General features: G+C 42.8%; 1 protein-coding gene across 3 annotated transcripts in view; it reads left to right on the forward strand.

Moving 5' to 3' along the window:
* The window catches only part of LOC133747816 (zinc finger protein 568), a 187,629-nt gene that overhangs the window by 69,776 nt on the left and 92,995 nt on the right, over positions 1-24,858 (forward strand). The window contains exons 1-3 of one of the 3 annotated variants that reach the window (XM_062176191.1): positions 13,751-14,087; positions 18,616-18,895; positions 21,509-21,567. In XM_062176191.1, coding sequence (XP_062032175.1) covers positions 18,862-18,895; positions 21,509-21,567 — 93 coding nt within the window. In that variant the 5' untranslated portion in view covers positions 13,751-14,087; positions 18,616-18,861. Of the gene's footprint in view, positions 1-8,171; positions 8,186-13,750; positions 14,088-18,615; positions 18,896-21,508; positions 21,568-24,858 lie in introns of those variants that run through there. The other 2 variants (XM_062176190.1, XM_062176199.1) reach the window with 2 other exon arrangements.

A 24,858-nucleotide genomic window follows, 5' to 3' on the forward strand; every position in this document is an offset into this window, starting at 1 on the left:
TCAGAAGGTGAATCCAGTGTTTTTCTAACAGTAAGCAGGGAACTTGTCCTGTAATAAAAGGGAAGCTGAAGAGGACTCCCTCTTTCTCATGGTGCTCATTCCCTCCTTCCTTTGCCAAAACCTCTTTAACTTCTTATCTATCTCTTAAGAATCTGAAAAGGCTGCCCAAGTGGGTCTTTTTCAAAAGCACAGAATATCCAGGATGGTTGAATAGTCCACACGACAACTATTCTTTCCAGAGAACAGCAATTTGAGCTATCTAGAAGGCCCACTAGGCGCTTACTGAGGCCAGGAGGCCCTTTGTAATTGGCTATGCAAACAGATGAAAGCCCCGTAAAGAGGCCATGGAGGAATGCCCAACCTGTTGCATAAATAACCCTAATGCTCATCCCAGGAAAAAGATACCCAGGTTAGTTCAAGGTAGGGGAAGGAAGCCTGGGGAAAGACTGGCAATGGACTTTTCCTTTATGCCCAGAGCAGCAGAAAACGTTAGATACCTGTTGGTTCTCAACGGCACATTTTCAGAATGGGTAGAAGCCCATTTTTTTAAAGATTTATTTTATTTATTTGAAAGAGTTACAGAGAGAGGTAGAGACAGAGAGGGGTCTTCCACCCACTGGTTCATTCCCCAGATGGTTGCGATGGCTAAAGCTGAGCTGATCTGGACAGGAGCTTCCTCTGAGTCTCTCACCTGGGTGCAGGGGTCCAAGGACCTGGGCCATCCTCTGCTGCTTTCCCAGGTGCATTAGCAGAGAGCTAGACCAGCGGAGCAGCAGCTGGGACAGGAATCAGCACCCATATGCAGGTCAGGGCTTTAACCCACTGCACCACAGTGTCAGCCCCAATTGCCACCCATTCTAAAACAGCTCCCAAGTTCTCTAAGATATTTCGGGAGGAGATCATCCGCAGATATGGACTACCTAAGTCCATACAGAGGGACAAAGGCCTAGTTTTCAGGTTGTCAATACCGAACATACTTATAAGGAGTTGGGGATCAGGCACCTCCACTCAGCCTGGAGACCAATAATCATCTTGACAGGTAGAGAGAAGAAATAAGACCCTAAAGAAAACTCTGGCCAAATTATGCAAGGAACTTTGACTCCCTGGAAGACTTGTTCCGAGGAGGCCAGAGGGAGAAACAGATTCCAAAGAAGCAGAACAATATCTATATGATACTCAAGTAGGCAAAATTAGAAAGGCCCTTAATGACCTATGGAAATCATGAGCCACCCTCCCCTTCAGACTTAACTACATCCACTCCATCTGGGAGACTGCTTCTATTTAAAGGCACGGAGGGGAGATATCCCCCAGATCAGTTACTGCCTAAATAGGAAGGTCCATTTTTGGTAATACATACAACTAACTCTGCCTTAAAGTTACAGGGAGTAACGCTTTGGGATCCACCACTCCAGGGTAAAGGCAGCCACAGAATCGAAAAAAAGAACTCCACCTCATCATCTGATCTAAAGCTCCTATTCCAGAGATAGAAAGACAAGTAACCGGAAACTCATCCATATTTCCTGCCAGGAATCAGTCCTCTTGCCCTACTCAGAGGTATTCTCCTGTTCACCCTAGGAATTACTTAACTCAGTCTGGAATCTATTCCTCAAGAATTTGTCTCCTCTACCATAGTTGCTGTAACCCTCATCTGGTACCCTCAGTAACGACAGTAAAAAGTGCATGGACAGACACTGAACTTCCTTTTCCTAATCCTATTGATCCCATTTCCCATGGAACATCAAGGAATTCCCTTCTCATGGTCCAAAAACACACTGTTCAGACTCTCTTGAGATATAACTCAGGAAGGAGACTTTTGGATTGTTGGATTGTCACCATTTGCATACATGGTCAAATTCCTTTTGACAAGGATGCCCAAATCAATGCAGAAAGGAGTCATTTGAAGAAAAAAAATGTGCTGAGAAAAACTGAGTATGTGTGCTAAAGAACAAACTTGGAATTTGACTTATACCGTACTTAAAACATATCAAAGATCTATATGGTGACATAACCAACAATCCAAAAACTTGAGCCCGTTCTGTGGCAATGTAAGAGTGATCCATCAGTACCCTTACTCAGTATGCCAGGCAATGAATGGGGTCAGTGTGAGGTCTTCTCAGGGGATCATGACATTCTGAAAATGTTTTTGTGGACAAGGACAAAAGAAAAAAAAATTACAAGCCAATATTCTTGTGAACATAGGTGTGAAAATCTACAAAAATACTAGCAAATGGAATCCAACAGCATATTAAAAGCAATTTTAGGCCGGCACCGCAGCTCAATAGGCTAATCCTCCGCCTATAGTGCCGGCACACCAGGTTCTAGTCCCGGTCAGGGCGCCAGATTCTGTCCCGGTTGCCCCTCTTCCAGGCCAGCTCTCTGCTGTGGCCCCGGAAGGCAGTGGAGGATGGCCCAGGTACTTGGGCCCTGCACCCCATGAGAGACCGGGAGAAGCACCTGGCTCCTGGCTTTGGATCAGCATGGCACACGCTGACCGCAGCGGCCACTTGGGGGGTGAACCAATGGGAAAGGAAGACCTTTCTCTCTGTCTCTCTGTCTCTCTCTCTCATTGTTCTCATTGTTCACTCTGTCAAAAAAAAAAAGCATTTTTAAAAAATTGATTAAGATCTATACTTAGAGCAATATTAATCATTATTTACTTTGGCAAGATAAAAGCAGGTTATAGTAAAGAATGCATATTATGATGACTATTTAAAATAAAATGCAGGCCAGTGCCACGACTCACTAGGCTAATCCTCCGCCTGTGGCACCGGTACTCCAAGTTCTAGTTCCGGTTGGGGCGCCAGATTCTGTCCCGGTTGCCCCTCTTCCAGGCCAGCTCTCTGCTATGGCCCAGGAGTGCAGTGGAGGATGGCCCAAGTGCTTGGGCCCTGCACCCCATGGGAGACCAGGAGAAGCACCTGGCTCCTGGCTTCTGATCAGCGCAGCACGCCAGCCATAGCAGCCATTTGGAGGGGTGAGCCAACGGAAAAAGGAAGACCTTTCTCTCTCTGTCTCTCTCTCTCTCTCACTAACTCTGCCTGTCCAATAAAAATAAAATAAAATAAAAATTTTTGTGTGTGTTTTTAAAGATTTATTTATTTATTTGAAAGGATTACACAGAGAGAGGAGAGGGGAGGAAGGGTGAGAGGGGGAGAGAGAGAGAGAGAAAGAGAGAGAGAGAGAGAGAGAGAGAGAGAGAGAGAGAGAGGTCTTCCATCCACTGGTTCACTTCCCAATTGGCTACAACGGCCAGAGCTGTGCCGACCCGAAGCCAGGAGCCAGGAGCTTCTTCCAGGTCTCCCTGAGCGGCTGCCAAAGGCCTTTCCACATGCCTTACAGTCCTAGGGTTTTTGACCAGTGTGAACTCTCTGGTGTCTAGTCAGATTTGAGCCTCTGTTAAAGGCCTTCCCACATCCATTACATTCATAGAGTTTTTCATCTGTATGGATCCTCTGGTGTTGGATAAGTTCTGAGCTCTGACTAAAGGCCTTGCCGCACTCAGAGTTTCTCAGCAGCATGAATTCTGTGATGGTTGGTAAGTGCTGAGGCACTACTGAAGGCCTTCCCACACTCTTTACATTCGTAAGCTTTCTCACCAGTGTGCATTCTCTGACGCTCAATAAGCCTGGAGTGTTGAGTGAAGGCTTTCCCACACTCCTGACATTCAGAACGTTTCTCACCTGTATGAATTCTCAGATGGGGAAACAGTTGAGAACTTTTAGTAAAGGCTTTTCCACCTACTTTACATTCATAGGGTTTCTCACCAGTGTGAATTCTCAATGATCATTAAGAATTGAGCAATAATTAAAGGCTTTTCCACATTCCTTATGCTCATAAGGTTTTTCACTAGTGTGAATCCTCTGATGTTGAGAAAAATATGAACTATAACTGAATGCTTTGCCGCATTCTTTACGTTCATATGGTTTTCCACCAGTGTGGACCCTCTGATGACAAGTAACCAGTGAGCCACAACTAAAAGATTTCCCACACTCCTTATACTCATAGGGTTTTTCAGCAGAATGAATTCTCTGATGTTGAGTAAGCTTTGAGTGATGAAAGGTCCTATCGCATTTCTTACATTCACAGGGTTTCTGTTCACAGTTTTTTGATGTGGAATAAGAAATGTGGGCTAAATGAAAGTTGGCATGGCATGTCTTCATGGGTAAGTATGACTTGACTGAAATGCCCCCCCCCTTTTTTTGACAGGCAGAGTGGACAGTGAGAGAGAGAGAGAGACAGATCTTCCTTTTGCCATTGGTTCACCCTCCAATGGCCGCCGCGGTAGGCGCGCTGCAGCCGGCGCACCGCGCTGATCCGAAGGCAGGTGCTTCCTCCTGGTCTCCCATGGGGTGCAGGGCCCAAGCACTTGGGCCATCCTCCACTGCACTCCCTGGCCACAGCAGAGAGCTGGCCTGGAAGAGGGGCAACCGGGACAGAATCCGGTGCCCCGACCGGGACTAGAACCCGGTGTGCTGGCGCCACAAGGCAGAGGATTAGCCTGTTGAGCCACGGCGCCAGTCCTGAAATGCCTTTTCTTTAGAGATAATATCTTGGTTTCACCCAATGATTCCAGATCTGAAAGAAAATGAAGAGGCAAATATTCATTCTTTCCTATTCTGCGGAAGTTAAGCTTCAAAAAAAAAAAAAAAAATGGGAGGACTAAGCTGAAAATACTATTTGGAAAAGTACAAGGTTAGATATTTCTCAAATACAGCTAAGCAAATATTGACAAGAAAAGCACAGCTGTTAAGGAAAGGTAATAAAATAAGCTGGGAAGGTGATTAGGGAAGTAGGCAGTGTTCTGGCGTGGGTCAGAATCAGCTTAAACCTCTGAATACACAGTATCCAGTGTCATCCTCCATATTCGACAGCAATTCTAATAACTTATACACACATCTAAACATACATATTCATGCACAGAACATCAGATTGTCTGTTTCCAGAATCTGTAGGTAATTATCAGATCTACATCAAAGGACTATTGTGTACAGCCCCTATTCAGTGCCTTGAAGGCAGATACTAGATACCATCAGGATTGAGTGTCCCAGCCTCCCTCCCTTAGCTTAAAATTTCCTTTCCCTGCTTTTATGATTGTCAATAAACTTGTTACTAACCCACTACAGGCACTGTGTAGTAGGTTAAGTCTCCACCTGCGACACTGGCATCCCATATGGGCGCTGGTTCGTGTCCTGGGTGCTCCTCTTCTGGTCCAACTCTCTGCTATTGGCCTGGGAAGGCAGTGGAGGATGGTCCGGGGTGCTTGGGCCTCTGCACCCATGTGGAAGACCCAGATGAGGCTCCTGGCTTTGGATCAGCCCAGCTCCAGCCGTTGTGGCCATTTGAGTAGTGGACCAGTGGTTGGAGGACCTCTCACTGTGCCTCTCAATAAATAAATAGACCTTTTTAAAAAAGTGATTTGCTGAATTGAGGAAGTGGTGCAACCAGCCCTAGTCTTTGGATTCATGAGGTTATTTATTTTGTCCATAGATAGCATGCTGATGTTCAGCTTTGTACTGAAACACTTCCTTTCCAGGAACCTCAAGCTCCAACCAAAAAGTTTTCAGAAGTTTCTCGGGATCACAGAACGAATGAGTGACTGTGTCAGTTTCTTGTGGCAACTATAATGAATGGCCACATAGTCAGTGGCTTCTAACAACAGAAGCTTATCTTCTCACAGTTCTAAGAAGCTTAAAAGTTCAAAATCTGGCATGGCTGCTGAACTCCCTCCAAGGGCCCATGAGGGGAAGACAAGCCCTTGCCTCTTACCTCTGGCAGCTCCTTGACTACCACCTGTACGCAGTTCCTAGACTGAAGCCCACTCGCCATCATCAAAATTCCCCACAGAACACAATATCACCCACCAAGTAAAGAGGACCATAAACACTGCAGATGAACCAGGGACCTGGACATGGACTGAACACACATCTCCATAAGAAACTTTACCGCTAACTTCTTGGGGAGCCTGGGAATTAAGTGATAGCTGATTGGCTCCTTGCTGTGTGCTTTGGAATAAATATCTACTTTTGCCACCCCAGTGTCAGTAATTGGTTTGCTGGGTATGAGATGAACACATCTAGTTTTGAGGGATTCTACAGCAATTTCCCCAACCAGTTTTTGGGATGTTGTACAAGAAGAATAAACATGTTGAAATGTATACATGCAAGAAGGACCAGTGACTCTGCAAAGGTATATGATTGGCAAATTCACATGATGGGTGGCACAGCCGGTGGCAAGTCTAAAATGCTAAACAAAATTGGTGGGCATAGAAGACGAATAAACATCTTCTGTGGATACAGAATGATATAGGGTGAGGACTCACTGAAAACAGTTTGCTTTGGAATTAATTCTGCAATGTTGAGCTTGGGAGAAAAAGTTATGGAAGTGACTAAGAAGGTAGGCAGCTCAAGTTTGAGAAAAGAGTAAGACAGGATGAAATTTGCCCTGTGAGAAGAGAGGAACGCTACATCAACATAGGAAAGGTGAACCCCAGTTTTATGTTCCAAGGCAATTACTTAATCTGAATCTTTTACTCAACTCATGACTGATAGAAAGATGAGGACTGTAACACAGGAAAATGATCTAATATTAAGTGCTCAGTACTAACAGCTATTTTTATGGAAAATGTCAGTGAAAATAGTGATACTAGGCAGCTGAAATTATTTCCAGACATCAAAATAAAGCCAGTTACGCTCTCAAATGCCAAATATGTTATCTTTTTCCCTCTACCCCCCATACAATCATTGGCCAAATCTAGTCTAGGTAAATTGGCAAAAAAAGTCTTAAAACTGCCCTCATCTAATTATTGGACTCTTAGCCCAGCATCATGTCTTTCCTAGACAACCATAACAATCTTGTAAGTCTTCCAGCTACTTCTAAGTTATTCAGCAACTGGAGAGATAGCTGGTCTAGCCTTCTACTACTGAAAATCTAAATTCTCTGGCAATTAACACTATGACCAACAGGAGAGCTTCTGCACGCCTCTGCAGCCTGGTCTCATCCTATTTCCACCTGCTCAGAAAGCCCTAGTCCTTCAAGCATACCAAGTTCTCCCCACCCTTCAAAATCTTTTTAGAGGGGATCTCCCTTTGGCTGGTATATGCCACTCCCCAATAACATCACTAGCCCTGCTAATTTCTGCTCATCACTTAGGCCTCTCCTCAAATACCACATCTCTAGGAAAACTATACTTGATCTTCAATCTTAATTATAGTCTTCCTATTATTAGGCCTCTGATGACTTTGCTTTTTAAGAGAATTTATTATTTGTAATGCTATATACATATGCATAGATCCAGTGAGAACAGGAATGTTTGATAATTTTACCAATGTGCAGTCAGCTCTTGACAAAATACATACCTAATATGCACCAGAAGCTCGATATATAATTTGAGGAATTACTTAAGCAATAACTGAGTTTTTAGATGAACTGTTTTCTTAAAAGTAAAAAAATTTTAAAAAGCATGTAAGGTCGATCATTATTTATAGTGCTTATGATCTAGAAATTCACCATGAATATGGAATTAATGAATATATATTGCTTTCATGAATTGATCAATACATAACCCAGGTGCATTAGCAGAGAGCTGGAATGGAAGTAGAGCAGCTGGGACTGGAACTGGTGCTCATATGGATTTAGACACTGCCAGTATTAGAGACACAGAAAGACATGGTCCTGGGGCTGGAGCACAACTGGGAGCAAGAGCCCAGGCCAGTCAGTGGGTTAGAGTCAGGATAAAGAGAAAGTCTTGCTGCACAGAGGACTATGGTTGACCAGGTGCCTTCAGGTGTTGGTCCTCCACCTCCTGAACTATTAGACCCCCCCCCCCCCGAGCTAGCAGATTACAACAAAAGAGAGAGAGAGACTCATTCCATGTATACTGTTGCTTTATAAATGTTGAAAGATGAAATCCTGATGACAAGAGTTGCCTGGGTAGCAATTACAAACAACAGCTGTCAGCAGTGAATCTGCAGGTCGTGGGGCTCATCTCTCGCCTATTTCTTAATCCATCTTGAGAGGCACAGACTAGTGTCTGGCTCATAGCCCTTTCCCAGGCACGTTGCCAAAGTGGTTGATAAGCTAATAGGAACATGAGCTCACAGGCCAAAATAGCCATATACCACAGTGCAACCACTATGAAATAAGATCACACTTTATAATGTTCATCGTGACAGAAAAACCGCATGATGTGGTCAATACCTATTTATAACTCTTAGAAAATTAGCACTGCAAAGTAGCATATGTAAAACATTACCATGAATAAGAACAAACATTACATTAAATAAAAATATTTTAGATATGCCCCTTGTAAGATAGAAAAACGAAATGGATATCTATTATCACTGTTACCAATTAAAAGAGTTATGGAGGTCCTGGTTATAATTAAAAGCAAAGAAATAACAAGTAGGAGAAATAGAAGGAATAAGTCTAATGATATGCAGATAATAGATGATCTTACTAGAAATACCAAGAAAATTTTAAAAAACTAAGTTCGTTAAAGTTGTTGAAGATAAATTTACAAAAATTAGTAGTATTTCTTTCTATAAACAATAACCCATGAGAAAATATATGCTTACAAAGGCAACAAAATATTTTTTCAAAAAAACTAGAAAGTTATTCAAGTAAGAATAAAGTGACAACTATGTAGAATGATTTATTAAAATTAAAAATAACCTGAATCTAATTATAAAGATGTAAGAAAACCCCAAAGAATCCACCAAAAAATTGTCAGAGCCAGTAAATTCAGCAAAGCTGCAGAATGCAGGTATAAGTCAGGTATAAGAAATCTGTAGAACTGTTATACACAAATAGTGAATCACCTGAAAAAGAAATCAATAACTTAAATAAATAAAATATCTGGGAATAAATTTAACCAAAAAGGTGAAAGATCTCTACAATGAAAGAAAGATCTCTACAATGAAAACTGTAAATCACTGAGAAAAAAATTGAAGAGGACACAAAGAAACAGAAAGACATTACATGTTCATGGATTCGAAAAATCAGTATTAAAATGTGCATATGACTCAAAGTAACTTACACACTCAATGCAATTCCTACCTAAAAATCCAGTAACATTTTCCAAGGAAGTAGAAAAAAAACACTAAAATATGTATGGAACCACAAAAAAACACTAATAGCCAAAGCAATCGTGAGCAAAAAGAACAAGCAGGAGGATTACACTCCCTGACTTTAAAATATATTACTGGGGGCTGGTATCATGGCAAGGCAGGTTAAATCGCCACTTGTAACCCTGGCAGCCCATATCAGAGTGCCAGTTTGAGTCCTGTTTCTTCACTTTCTTATTTTCTAAAAAAAATTATTTATTTATTTGAAAGTCAGAGTTACAGAGAGGGAGAGATAGAGGGAGGGAGGGAGGGAGGGAGGGGAGGAGAGGAGAGAGAAGTCTTCCATCCACAGGTTCACTCCCCAAATGGTTGCAATGGCCAGGGCTGGGCCAGGCTGAAGCCAAGAGCCAGGAACTTCTTCTGGGTCTCTCACGTAGGTGCTGAGGTCCAGGGACTTGGGCCATCTTCTGCTGCCTTCCCAGATGTATTAGCAGGGAGCTGGATGGGAAGTGGAGCAGCTGGGACTCGAACCAGTGCCCATATGGGATGCTACTGCTGCAGGCAGTGGCTTTACCAGCTATGCCACAGTGCCACAGTGCTGGCCCCTACTGTTTTACCTTCTGATAATGCACTTGGGAATGCCACTTGGGAAAGCAGCAAAAGATAGTCTAAGTGCTTAGGCCTTTGCACACACATGGGACACCTGGATGGAGTTCCAAGATTCTAGCTATTGCAGCCATTTGGGGAGTGAATCAGTGGAAGAAGATAACCCTTTCTATGCTTTTCAAATAAATAAATAAATCCTTTAAAAAATACTATAATGCTTCATTAATTAAAACAGTATTATTGGGGCCGGTGCCGTGGCGCAATCGGTTAATCCTCCACCTGCAGCACTGGAATCTCATATGGGCGTCGGTTCTAGTCCCAGCTGCTCCTCTTCCAATCCAGCTCTCTTCTATGGCCTGGGAAAGCAGTAGAAGATGGTGCGAGTGCTTGGGCCCCTGCACCCACGTGGGAGACCAGGAAGAAGCTCCTGAATCCTGGCTTCGGATTGGCGCAACTCCAGACGTTGCGGCCATTTGGGGAGTGAAGCAATGGAAGGAAAACCTTTCTCTCTCTCCCTCTCACTGTCTGTAACTCTACTCTCAAATAAATAAATGAAATCTTTAAATAGTATAATTAATTAGATAGTAATTAATAGTAATTAAAATACTATAATACATGAATAATTAATATGATATTGGCATTAAAAACAGATCCAAATGCCAATGGAACAGAATAGTTTGAGTCCCAGCTGCTCTATTTCCTATCAGCTCTCTGCTAATGGCCTGGGAAGGCAGCAGAGGATGGCACAAGTGCTTGTGTCACTGCTACCCATGTAGGAGACCCAGATAAAACTCCTGGCTCCTCCTTCATATGATGCTAAAATTACTCAAAGCTAAAAATAGTAAGAAAATCCTTAAACCTGCTAGAGGAAGAAAAGAGATTGTTTTCAAAAGACACTATGTGCTGGCATTATGGCACAGTGGGTTTGGCCACCGCCTGTGATACTGGCATCCCATATGAGTGTGGGTTCGTCCTGGATGCTCCACTTCTGATTCAGCTCCCTTCTAATAAACCTGGTCTCTTTCTCTCTGTCTCTTCTTCTCTTTCTGTAACTCTACCTTTCAAACAAACAAATAAATAAATCTTTAAAAAAAACTTTCCCTTTGAAAATAAGTGCAAAAGAGAATATCCATTATCATCAGTTGCCATTCAAGATTGTCTGGAGGTCTTAGCCAGTGCAATGAAATAAGAAATAAAATTCTTGGGATTAGACAAAAAAAATGCTGAAATTTAAGAATCATGTAAAAACTACATAAGTTTACTCAAAACAGACCGTGTGACACTGGCACAGGATATGCAAATAAATCAATGAGACAAATCAAAGAGCTCATACATACACCCATGCACATACAGACACTGGATATATATGCAGATCACTGAGAACACAATGGATTTTCTAATATATGGTATTGAGAGAAGTGGTATTAATACTGGGAGGCAAGATCTGAACCCTTCCCACACAGCATATGTAAGAGCCAATTACCATTAGATTAAATATGTAAGGGGGAAAGTTAACTATATATATATATATAGATAGATAGATAGATAGATTTTAGCATAAATATATAGGAGAAAATGTCCATGACCCTTGGGACAGGGAAGGATTTCTTTAAAAAGATACAAAAAGCATTAATCATAAAGTAAAAAAAAACCCTAGTAAACTTAATCTTGTTGTTAGAATCACTGTTCATATAACCATCTTGGGGACAGCACTGTGGTGTAGTGGGCTAAGCCTCCACCTGTGGCACCGGCATCCCATATGGGTGCCGGTTCTAGTCTTGGCTGCTCCTCTTTAGATCCAGCTCTCTGCTATGGCCTGGGAAAGCAGTGGAAGATGGCCCAAGTCCTTGGACCCCTGCACCCTCGTGGGAAACTGGGAAGAAGCTCCTGGCTTCGTTTGGGTCCAGCTCAAGCTGTTGCCACTATTTAGGGAGTGTATCAGCGATGGAAGACCTTTATCTCTGTCTCTTGTTCTCTCTCTATGGATCTGCCTCTCAAATAAGTAAGTAAAATCTTACAATAAAAACTATCTTAAAGAAATTGATAGAACAGTCTTAACAGTACAATTATATAATCAATAAACTACCTGTACTCAGCCTATATAAATTTAAACCCTTATGAATTAGTAAGAGATTATTCAAGAAAGATGGATAGAAAATTTGAACAGATATGACACAAAAGAAATGCTAATGTACATGTGGAAGAGTTTTTAACTTTATTATTAATTATGGAAATTCAAATTCAAACTTCTATGTGAGTTTGTAGGGGTGTATGTATGTGTGTGTATGTGTGTGTGTATGGGTGCATATAAACATTTAAATAAGTATTTAAAAGTCTGATACAACTGATTTAAAGAAAAGTATAAAATATAGATCCTTCATACAAAGAAATATGTCTTTGAAAAAGTGTATTTTCTAGGACTACTACATAACGTAGGAGGACACTTATGACACTTTTAAGTTAAAATGTAGGATATAAAATAGTAAATGAAGGGACCGGTGCTGTGGTGCAGCGGGTTAATACCCTGGCCTGCAGCACCAGCATCTCATATGGGTGCTGGTTTGAGATCCAGCTGCTGCACTTCCAATCCAGCTCTCTGCTATGGCCTGGGAAAGCAGTAGAAGATGACCCAAGTCCTTGTGCCCCTGCACCTGCGTGGGAGACCCAGAGGAAGCTCCTGGCTCCTGGCTTTGGATCAGCACAGCTCCGGCCATTGCAGCCATTTGGGGAGTGATCCAGCGGATGGAAGACCTCTCTCTTTCTCTCTCTCTGCCTCTCCTCTCTGTGTAACTCTGACTTTCAAATCAGTAAATAAATCTTTAAAATAAAATAAAATGGTAAATGAAGTATGAGCATATATTGGAAAAATAATGAAAGTACATTGAAATATTAAAACCAATTATCTTAATAGTCACACTTTATTTTTATTGGTAATTCTGTGAACATCTCCAAAATAACCGTGTACTTATTTTTAAATTACAATGACTATTCTATCTGGAAAGGAGAAAATTCAGCAAGTGTAAGCGGAGCCACTTTTCAAATAAGTGAAAGTCAAATACACGGACAGTAGTGGGCTTTAATACCAGGCCAAACCATTCTTTTATACAATGAAGAAATTATAGGGACCTATAATCAACCGACATATCTTTATTACCCAAGAATTCTTGGAAAGAGGAAAGCAAAGAGGAAGCCCACACACACCTCGGCTATCGCTTGCAAGAGTTCATCACGCATTCTTTCCTCCTCTTCTGGGAAACCCACATGGAGAAGAGTAGAAATTGGGAGAGGTAAAAGTAATTTTGAGAGGTTTTTCTTGGTACCCAAATCAGTAGCCATTCCCAGCCCTAGCCCAGCCCCATTACCCACCACGCTCAGCGAACAGGGACAGCAGAAGCAAGTGAGGCGTCCTGTCCAACCCCACCACGTCAGGGAAAACCTTTGTTTCCTGTTGTCCAGGATTAGAATCTGACAAGACCTCAAAGGGGTTTCCTGGGGACAGAGCTCTGGAGACACAATCGCACAGGTGACACCCATAGTGTCACAAAGATTTTGATACAGTCATGCTTAACCCAAGGAGCCCCACATGGTACCACCGTTACAATCACACACCCGTGGGGACCCACACCGTCCCCACTGCTCGGGGACAGGCACCCCACCTCAGCCACAGTGCCACAGTTCCACAACCCTCCTTCTTTAACTCGCTCCCACGGCACGGACCTCCAGTATCGTGGCCCAGCTAAGGTCTTTCCGATCTGAGTCGGAATCTGCAGACCGAGCCGGTCCCATCAGTAACCACAATCTCTCAATTCACAGATCTAACGGTCCCGCCAGGCGTGACGCAACTTTCCTGTTCCCGCGAGAAGAGCGATCGGCCACCAGGATCTCTGGGAAATGTAGTCCAGAGCAGGGCCGACGCCGATTGCTCTCAGGCTCTCGCCCGGGTCCACCAGCAATGACTGCCGGGCAGTTCTCTGATGTCCTGCCGAGTCTCAGCTGCGCATCCCCGCAAGTAGGGAAGGAGGACCTCAGCCTCCTGGCGCCAGTCTGGCTCACTGCCTGCCGTCCGGGAAACGCAGTCCGCGCTCCGGCCGGAAGTTGAATAGGGCCGCGCGGCATTCTGGGAGGAGTTGTGCTGTCGGCCGTGTCCGGAGCGGAGGAATGTTTCGGCGGTAGTGTGGTGGGTCTGCGGCGTGTGTGCTGGTGCCGGTCTCATGCTCTGAGGAACTGCGCTGGAGCAGCCCTCGGGCTCTCCGGGCAGGTGGTGCTGCCGCCTGTCCGCCGCGGCTGAGGGAGCGAGAGCGGTTTGCGCTTTCCGACGGCGCCGCCTCGGGCGGCTGAGGGGCGGAGCCTCTCCGGAGGTCGGCGTCCCCCAAGCAGCGGCTGTGGAGAGGGGGTGCTCCTGGGGAGAGCACGCTGCTGGTGAGTGGTCGGAGTTGTTGGAATAAAAAAAACACAACACTGTGATGGGCATGTTGTGTGTGTGTTGTGGTGGAATGGGTGGTCGTGTGTGTGTGATGGCGTAGTGTGATTGTGATTAGAGGTGGGTGTGCTGAGGGCGAGCAGGGTTAAGTGTGCCCGGTTGTGCGATGTGTGGTGGTTCCTGTCTGACTTGAGTTGACTTCTTTGTGACATTTGGCACAGTTGGAAACTGCTTGAGAAGCAAAGAAGCCGCTCTGCGTTTGTGTTGTGGTCCTCCCTCCCCGTCGTCCCATTCTTAGTCTCCTTTGCTGCCTTTTCCTTCTTGATCCCCTCAGCCCTTGGCCTTGTTTTGCCTGGTGATTTTCCCCAGGTTCAGGATCCTCATCGAAGGCTTGTTTCCTTTACTGTGTTGATGAGTTAGCTCTTGGCATAACACCGCCTAGCAGACACCCCCTGCTCCCAGTGCCTTATAACAGAGAGAAGTTTATATTCTCCTGTTCGTGGGTTTACAGGTTCTTTGTGCTCACCTGATGTAGTCTGGTCTGGCTGAGTGAGGAGGCTGCAGGGTGAATTCAGATAATGCGCTTGATTTGTTCTAACTGAGCGCAGGTTAAGAGGGCAGTGGTTACCAGGGCGTGCTGTTCTCATAGTGCATCACCGGGGCACAAGATAGAATATGTAAGCACGCCTAAAACTTATGCTCCCCAGTATACTAATAATAGATTAGCCAAAGCGGGTCACGTGGCTGAGCTTAACATCACTACCCACAGCTGAAGGGCATTACAAAGTTACCTGGCAAAGAATGTGAATGTATAATTCTATTAGAGGAAAGCGATGAATTGGAGCCAAGGTTCCAGCTTACCACATTAAAAACCGTGGCTCTTCATTCTGCTGAATGTGTTTTAGTCCATGTTCTCTTTTGCCTGGTAATACTGCTTTTCAGGTTTTGTTATTATGTATTATCAAGAATTTTATGTTCAGTGTTTATTTTCCTTTCCGTTATGTCTTTATGTTTCAAGTATTAATGTCTTTATGGCTCAGGTTTTCTGCAAAGACCATATTTCTGGTGTTTTTACCCTTTTAAATTTTTGTTATTTTAATAGGTAAATGTAAGTCGATTGTATTTATGCTGATAGCTGATAGAGATTTTATTTTTCCATTTCTTATTCTGTGTTATTTTACCTTTTTGTGTGTGTGTGTGTGTGTGTGCAGGTTTACCTTAATCCTTTTTTCCCATTCTCCACTGGTTTGGTTTCTGCTCTTATCCTGCAGTTTATTTTATTTTATTTTACTTATTTATTTGAGAGGCAGAGCTAGAGACAGAGAGAGAGAGAGATCTTCCATTCACTGGTTCACTCCCCAAATGGCCACAACAGCCGGAGCTGGGCTGATACAAAAGTCAAAGCTTCTTCCGGCTCTCCCACATGGGTGCAGGGGCCCAAGCACTTGGGCCATCTTCTACTGCTTTCCCAGGCCATAAGCAGAGAGCTGGATTGGAAGAGGAGAAGTCAGGGCTTGAACCAGAACTCATATGGAATGATGGTGCCACAGGTGGAGGCTTAGCCTACTACGCCATATGGCTGGCCCCTTCAATTTTTAATATGCATAATTTGCAAAACCCAAATTTAAGAAGACAACTATACTTGAACTCAAAACTACTCACCTATTTCTGTTTTATTCTTGTCTGATATGTTGTTTTCTTCTAGTTTTATGTATTATTACTATTTCATTTGTTCTTTACACATGTATATATATTTTTAGTTTGTGGTAAAATATATAACCTAAATTTTACCATCTTAACCATGCTTAAGTGTATGGTTCAGTGACATTAAGCACAGTCACAATGTTATACTATAATCAGCACCATCCATCCACAGAACTGTGTATCTTGCAAAACAGAAACTCAAGGATCCATTAAGCAGTTACTCCCCATTCCTCGAGTTCCCCAGCTCTTGCCGACCACCATTTTACTTTCCATTACTGGGATTACTGTAGGTACATCATATAAGTAGACTTTTAAAATATTTGTCCTGTTGCAGGTGCTTAGCACAATGTCCTTCAGATCCGCCGGCGTGAGCATGTGTCAGAATTTCCTTTTTAAGGCTGAATAATGTGTATGTCGTGCATGGGTAAACATTTTGTCTCTTCATGTATCAAAGGATACTTAGGCTGCTTTCTTCCTTTTGACTCTCGTAAATAAACAGTGCTATAAATAAGGGAGTACCAATACCTGAATCCTTGCTTGTAATTTCTTTGGGTGTACACTCAAAAGTAGAATTGCTTGATCATATGTGAATTCTATTTTGAATTTTTTGACTGCCATACTGTTTTCCATGGTTGCTTCCTTGTTTCCTTAATGTATTTTTTTAAAATAAGGTTTATTTTATTTAATTGAAAGGCAGAGTGGACAGAGGGAGAGACACAGAGATCTTCCATCTGCTGGTTCATTCCCCAAATGGCCCGAATAGTCAGGGCTGGGTCAGGCTGAATCCAGGAGCCAGGAACTTCATATGTTTCTCCCACTTCTGATCCAGTTCCTTGCTAATGTGCCTGGGAAAGCAGCAGAAGATGGCCCAAGTCCTTAGGCCCCTGCACCCATGTGGGAGACCCTGAAGAAGCACCAGGCTTCTAGCTTTGTATTGGCCCAGCTCTGGCTGTTGTGGCCGATTGGGGAGTGAACAGCAAATGGAAGACCTCTCTCTCTCTCTCTGCCTCTGCCTCTCTGTAACTCTGCCTTCCAAATAAATAAATCTTTAAAAAAAATATGTCTCAAACTTTCCAAAATGTATTATAAGTGAATTAGTATTTTCATTCTGTCATACAATGTCTGTCCATTTAAAAGATGTGGTTAAAGAGGTGTCCACTTCCTATGTCATTTTTGGCATTTAATTTTTTTTAAAGTTTTTATTTTACTTGAAAGTCACAGTTAACGCAGAGAGACTAGAGGCGGGGTTGGGGAGGGGGTGTCTTCCATTCGCTGGTTCACTCCCCAGTTGGCAACAATGGCTGGAGATGCGACAATCCGAAGCCAGGAGCCAGGACTTTTTCCCGGACTCCCATGTGGATGCAGGAGCCCAAGGACTTGGACCATCTTCTGGTGCTTTCCCAGGCCATAGCAGAGAGCTGGATTGGAAGAAGAGCAGCCAGGACCAGAACTGGCGCCCATATGGGATGCCGGTACCACAGGCAGCAGTTTTACTCACTATGCCACGGCGCGGGCCCTGGCATTTATTTATTTAATAGCCATTTCATTTATTCACTCAGTATCACTATGACATGGATATAATTCTCATTTAGAATGAGAAAGTCTTAGGATTCTAAATTGCAACTATCCTCTCAATTGCCTAGGTAACACAGATCAGGAATTGAATAACTGGACCTTGACTGAACATTCTTTTACTCCAACTCTCGGTTGTTGCAGATCTGAGTTTGTTGAGCCAACTTTATATCTGTCACTGCATCAAGACTGCGCCTTTGGCCCGTGCCGTGGCTCACTTGGCTAATCCTCCGCCTGCCGCACCAGCACCCTGGGTTCTAGTCCCAGTTGGGGCGCCGGATTCTGTCCCGGTTGCTCCTCTTCCAGGCCAGCTCTCTGCTGTGGCCCGGGAGGGCAGTGGAGGATGGCCCAAGTGCTTGGGCCCTGCACCCCATGGGAGACCAGGAGGAAGCACCTGGCTCTTGGCTTTGGATCGGCACAGCTCCCGCCGTAGCGGCCACTTGGGGGGTGAACCAACGGCAAAGGAAGACCTTTCTCTCTGTCTCTCTCTCTCTCTCACTGTCTAACTCTGCCTGTCAAAAAAGAAAAAAAATAAATAAAAAAGACTGTGCCTTTATATACTTGGATGATATTTGAGATAAGTGAACATCATTTTGTTTTTAGACTCTTAGTGTCTGTTGTATATTTGGCTCAGCCTGAACTGTTCAGTCTAAATTCTCCAAACTGATTTTTGCATTCAGCATATCCAATCTGGTATCCAGAGAGTATAAATTAATAAGGAAGATAAGTGTTTGGGGCTGTATTTGTTAGCATTATGTAACAAATTACGTCAAAACTTATGGCTTAACCAACAACATTGTCTTGCTGTTTCTGTGGAGAATGACTTAGCTTAGTATTCTGACTCAGGTGTTTCATTAAGTTGCAGTCAAAATGTTGGCAAGGCTGCAGTCATTGGAACACTGGTCCAGAGTTGGACCATTCACTTCCAAGATGACTGGCAAATTAAGAGTTAGCTGTTGACAGGAGACCTCACTGTAGTGTCTACATGGTATGGTGACTGACATCCCTTAAAGTGCACGGTCCAAAAAATGCCTAAGACACAACCCAATGTCTGTTGTGACCTACCTTGAAAGTTACACACTGTCATTTCTGCATCATCCTATTAATTATATAAGTCATCCTTATTCATGTGGGAAGGGGCAACGAAAGACATGAATACCAGAAGACTGTGGTCATTGGGGGCCATCGTGGAGGTTGCTTACCACAGGGATCCAATGAGAAGGCATCAGGTAAATTGGATTATGTTCTAAGCCCACAGATCCTGGCTCCACAAGGATACGACGGATCTGTAGATGTGAGTAAAAAGAAGCCAGAGGAACAAGCATCTATCATGGGAAGAGATCTCTGACCCAAAGCCTGTCCCAGAGGCTGGAAGGCACCAGGAAAGAGTGGACCTTGGAATTGTTGGATCTGCAACCTGTCTTCATCCTGCTTTCAAGAATGGGCAAACTCTGAATCACGTCTCAGCCATTAGCAGTCAGGAGCAGCTGTGTGACAATGGAGCACTTGACCCCAGTGATGGCAAGGAGAGGTAAGGCAGCTTAGATAGGCAAAATGTAGGAGAGAGAAGTTGTACATCCAGGGACAATGTTGAAGAGTTAGAAAATTCAGTACTCTTACTAAGAAAGTTCTCATAGATGTTACTGACTGTACAGTGTAGACTTTAACTCACATTTTTTTAATAATTTAAAAAATGTATTTCTGTTTTTCTTCATGGATACATTTAAATAATATTTTTAAATGCTCATGTAAGTGTAAGCAAAAGATTCCTATTCCATCCCTCCTAATCCCCTGTCCACTCCTTACAATCAACTACTGTGACCATTTTTGTCTGGATTTTCTGGCATTCATCTCCATTTTTCTGAATAACATCTATACTACTGTGCTTGTTTTCTCAGCTTTAGATATTTTTTGTTGATTTGTTGAAAGATTTATCTGAAACACAGAGTTTTTCCGTCTGCTATTTTACTCCCTAAATGGTCAGAACAGCTAGGGCTGAAGACAGGAGCCAGGAACTCCATCCTGATGCCCTACATAAATGGCAGGGACCCAAGCACTGGGGCCATCATCTGCTGCCTTTCTGGCCACCTTAGCAGGAAGCAGAGCAGCTAAGACTTGAATTGGCCCTTCAATGTGGGATGCCATAGTTGCTGTGGAGGGCTAACCTGGTGTACCGCAACACTGGCCCTTCCTATTTTTTTTTTTTAAGATTTATTCATTTATTTGCAAATCAGAGTACACAGAGAGAGGAGAGGTAGAGAGAGAGAGAGAGAGAGAGGTCTTCCATCTGCTGGTTCACTCCCCAGTTGGCCGCAACAGCTGGAGCTGCATTGATCCAAAGCCAGGAGCCAGGAGCTTCTTCTGGATCTGCCATGCCAGTGCAGGGGTCCAAGGACTTGGGCCATATTCTACTGCTTTCCCAGGCCATAGCAGGGAGCTGGATCAGAAGTGGAGCAGCCGGGTCTCGAACTGGCACCCTTATGGGATGCCGGCACTGCAGGCATGGCTTAACCTGTTATACCACAGCGCTGGCCCCTTCCTATTGATTTTTGACAGCATAGATAAGGATTTAGCTCTCATTTGCTATTTAGCCACATCTCACCTCTACCCCAACATTCTCTTTTTTTTTTTTTTTTTTTAAGATTTATTTATTTGAAAGGCAGAGTTACAGAGAGGCAGAAAGAGGTCTTCCATCCGCTAGTTCACTGCCCAGATGGCTGCAACGGCTGGAGCTGTGCCAATTAGGAGCCGTGCCGATTAGGAGCCAGGAGCTTCTTCTGGGTCTCCCACGCGGGTGCAGGGGCCCAAGCACTTGGGCCATCTTCTACTGCATTCCCAGGACATAGCAGAGATATGGATTGGAAGTGGAGCAACTGGGACTTGAACTGATGTCCATATGAGATGCCAGCTGTGCAGGCAGTAGCTGTACCCGCTTATGCCACAGGACCGGCCCCCAACATGCTCTTATCCTTGGCCTTCTTTCTAATTTGGTGTTGGATGTTGAAGGCCAATCAAAGGTCAGGATCTCTAGTCATTTTCTTTTAGGATAGTTGATTTCCCCAGTAAGAAATCTTAAATTTTCCTTGAAGCCTATAAACCAGAACTCCTGCTTTTTGGGAGGCAAACAAAGGAAGTGGGAAGAACACTCATCTTTCTATATGAAAAATTTCATTTTTTTTTTCTCTACATTGCTTCAGCCCCGCGTTTATCTGGATCTAGTATGCCTAAAGTCTAGAGCCTGTGTCTTTCAGTATATGTGGAGGAAATTTTTCTTTTTTTTAGCCAGTATGAAGTGCTATATGTAGTAAAAGAAGACATCAGGTGGTCTTTATCTTTTTTATAATGTTTTATATTCAGTTCCCTGTCTTTCAGCCCTACTCCCAAGTTCTTATCTGTAGAATTACCTAGTAATTCCATTCCTGAATATTTCTAGGGTTCTGTCTTGGCTTCTCCACCTTTACTGAACCACTAGCTTTCTTGGGTTAAGTTAGAAAGTATCCACCTGTCTGTTCTTTAGCTTCCAAAAATTTGTTAGTATCTCTTACTGCTGAAGTCTTCTGTATTCTAGCTTCCTTTGTTCCTTTTTAACATTGTGATTGAGTTTGGGAGAGAGCAGACATAAATGCAAATACTTAACCTTAAATTTTTAACCAGAGGTCCTGAATTTTTTAGAGTGAAAATAAATTAGGTTAAAAATGTCATCAGAATCATGACTACATTCTATCATAGAAGTTTTCCACAGTGCCTATAGCCAGTCTCTAATTGAAGTTTGTTTCCAAAATCTTTATGGTAACATGTATCACCTTAAAGGCCCTCTTTCTCATTAAATCTTTTGTGATATTCATTATATACTTAAAATAAATTTCCTATTAGGAATAAAATATAGCCAAATCCTAAGAAAATTATATTGTTAGTAAATTTATTGGGCATCCTATAATTAGCCCTCCAGAAATTCTTATCAGACCCTGTATATAATTAATCATCCATATACATTTTGGTGTCTCTATACCTTGGTAGTGGTTAGCATTTCTCATGTATCTGAGAGTTATTCATTTAAATGATAAAGCCACTAGGTACTGAAGAATTTCTGTATTCTTTTGTGTGGAAACTCTGAAGCAAATCTGTTTTGTTTTTCTTTCTTCAGCTTGGTGTCATCAGGACTTTGCTCTTTCCAAGGAAGAAGAGGAAACAGCCAGGTCTCTTGTATGTCTTCAGCATTTATTTGTTTCTTGTATTATTTTGCAGTGCAGTTATAGTGAGTTATTGTAACCTACCAGTAAATTAGAGAAAAAAAATCAAAATGAGGAATATGTAAAATCAAAGTGAGGAAAATGTGAATAGAAAATCAGAACCAAGGGCATTTGGGATATGACTACACTGCAACAAATACATACAGAATTACTAAAATTGAATTTAAATTTGAGTATGATCTTGGGAGTTAAAATAAATTCGAACATATAGGTCATTTCATAATTTGCATTGTTTGTGAAGGAAAAATTAAAATCTACAGAAAGAAAAAACTATCCACTGGCACTTAGATAAAAAAATTACCTGTAAGAATAAATGGAATATATATCTTTCAAAAGATTCTGCATATATGTATTTTTGAGCTTTTGATACACATTGAGCTAAATTATACTAACATTATGTGGCAAGTCTTCTGTAGCTTTCCATATCTCTGTTATGGTCTTAGAAGATCTAGTATAGGCCGGCGCCGCGGCTCACTAGACTAATCCTCCACCTGCGGCGCCGGTACTCTGGTTTCTAGTCCCGGTTGGGGCTCCAGATTCTGTCCCAGTTGCTCCTCTTCCAGGCCAGCTCTCTGCTGTGGCCCGGGAAGGCAGTGGAGGATGGCCCAAGTCCTTGGGCCCTGCACCCGCATGGGAGACCAGGAGGAAGCACCTGGTTCCTGGCTTTGGATTGATGTAGCGTGCCGGCTGTAGCGGTCTTTTGAGGGGTGAACCAACGGAAGGAAGACCTTTCTCTCTGTCTCTCTCTCTCTCTCACTAACTCTGCCTGTCAAAAAAAAAAAAAAAAAAAAAGACGATCTAGTATTCTGGGATACTTATTGTATTTTATGGAATGGAGGATTGCTTGTTTTTGGAATAGAAAATAAAGCAAATTAAGTCCTTTGAGAAAAAAAGAATGTTCTTCATCTTACAAAAACCTCTGTTCTTGATTCTTTTTGTTTCCACCTGTAAACCATTTACACTCCTATAGTTTGAACTGCATTGTTTTCCCTCTGCCCACATTTTTCCCATCAGGAAACATATACTCTTATTTTGACCATATGATTCTATAGTTCCTGCAGTTGTTTTTCCCATTAGAACAGTGGCCCTTATCAGACTTGGATTCAAATGTTAGCTCAGTTCATGCCAGTGGGCAAGTGGTTTTATTATCTTACAGAGTATATGACTGCAGGTAAGTTTAATTGCTTCATGCCTTAGTTGCAACATTTGTAAAGGGAGATAATAATGGTACTTACTCTATAGGAATATTAGAAGGTTTAAATTCAGGTAATAAGTGCTACATGAATGATAGGTGTTGTTAATCATTATTAGCTATATAATCTTTCATACCTGAGACTGTCTTTGAATATGTTGACTGTATTCCTTGAAAGTTTAATGTGCAGTCCAGAAGATGAAATTGCTTGCTTTAGGTTCATAAAAGTAATGCTTTTCTTGAGTAAAACTGTGTTAAATGCTATAAAAAGGCAAAGCTAGAAATAATTTTTGTAATACGTACAGTGGAGATTTACTAACAGCTTTTTTGTAAAAACCATTAATTAGGGGCTGACATTGTGGTGTGGCAGGTGGGGCCGCCACTTGCAAAGCCAGCATCCCACAAGGGTGCCAGTTCGTGTCCCAACCACCCCACTTCTGATCCAGCTGTCTGCTAATGGTCTGGGAAAAGCTGCACAAGATAGCCCAAGTGCTTGGTTCCATGCCACCCATGTGGGAGACCTGGAGACAACTCCTGGTTTTGGCCTGGCTCCACCCTGGCTATTGCAGCCACTTGGGGAGTGAACTAGAGGATAGAAGATGTCTTTCTCTGTCTCTTCCCTCTCTCAGTAACTCCAGTTTCAAATCAAATAAACAAAAAGAACCCAATAACTAAATAATAGAATAACATGAAGCAATCAGAAGAAATGCAAGTGGCCAATATATATTTTAAAATAATATCTTAAAGAGACAATTGGGATTTGCAGATACATTTTTTTAGGTAAAATTTAGACTGGGTAATAACCACTTTTATGAGAGAATTCTGAATTACTCACATATACATTTTCTTCACATAGAGTAAAAAGCTAGAAATTGTGTCAAAGGAATTGTGATCTGCAAACTATTCTCTTAGCTATCAGAAACTTTAGATATATTCTTCAGATACAAAATCCAGATATTTTGAATTGAGGTGAGGAAATGTACTGCCTACATTTTAGGCCCTACAGTCTCAAAGTCATTCTAGAATCTGGATGTGATATTCCATTATAGCTGTTACTTATATACATATAGACTACACAATATTTTATTTACTAGCTTCTATGTGCTATGTGGGTTGTGCCATGAACTTTATATAGCTTATTTATTGTAATCAGTATAAAAACTCTGTGAGGTAGATTATTGTTTTAATTCTTATATAATAAGGGAAATGAAAAGCAAGTTAGTTATCAGTGTGTTGTAAACCTAGAATTCAAACCCATACAGTCTGATTCTAGGGCTGCACTTTATGATGCTGAACAGTTTCCATCTGTTCTGCCAACGCAGGAGTGGAAAAATGCAAAGTTTGCCAATTGTCTGTTCTATTGTTTGCCTATTTTATATTGTTAGTCTTTTCTCTACTTGAAATTAAGAGGGGCTGGAGCCATGGTGTAGTAGGTTAGTCATCTGCATGCAGTGCTGGCATCCCATATGGGAGCCGGTTCTAGTCCCGGCTGCTCCTCTTCCAGTCCAGCTTTCTGCTAATGGCCTGGGAAAGCAATAGAAGATGGTGCAAGTGCTAGGGACCCCTGCACCTGCAGGGGTCTGCTTTTCTGAGGTCATTAGCAGGGAGCTGGATCAGAAGCAGAGCAGCTGGGAAAAGAATTGGCACCAACACTATAGGCAGCAGCTTTACCTGCTATGCCACAATGCTGGCCCCAATGTTTCTTAATTTTATTTTTTAAAGATTTTATTTATTTATTTGAGAGGTAGAGTTACAGACAGTGAGAGGGAGAGAGAGAGAGAGAGAAAGGACTTCCTTCCATTGGTTCACTCCCCAAATGGCTGCAATGGCCCAAGCTGTGCCGATTCCAAGCCAGGAGCCAGGATCCAAGAGCTTCTTCCTGGTCTCCCACATGGGTGCAGGGCCCCAAGGACTTGGGCCATCTTCCACTGCTATCCAAGGCCATAGCAGAGAGCTGGATTGGAAAAAGAGCAGCCGGGACTAGAATCGGTGCCCATATGGGATGCTGGCGCCCCAGGCCAGGGCTTTAACCCACTGCACCACAGCACCGGC

This window comes from Lepus europaeus, chromosome 19 (genome assembly GCF_033115175.1).
Source record: "Lepus europaeus isolate LE1 chromosome 19, mLepTim1.pri, whole genome shotgun sequence".
NCBI classification, from domain to species: domain Eukaryota; kingdom Metazoa; phylum Chordata; class Mammalia; order Lagomorpha; family Leporidae; genus Lepus; species Lepus europaeus.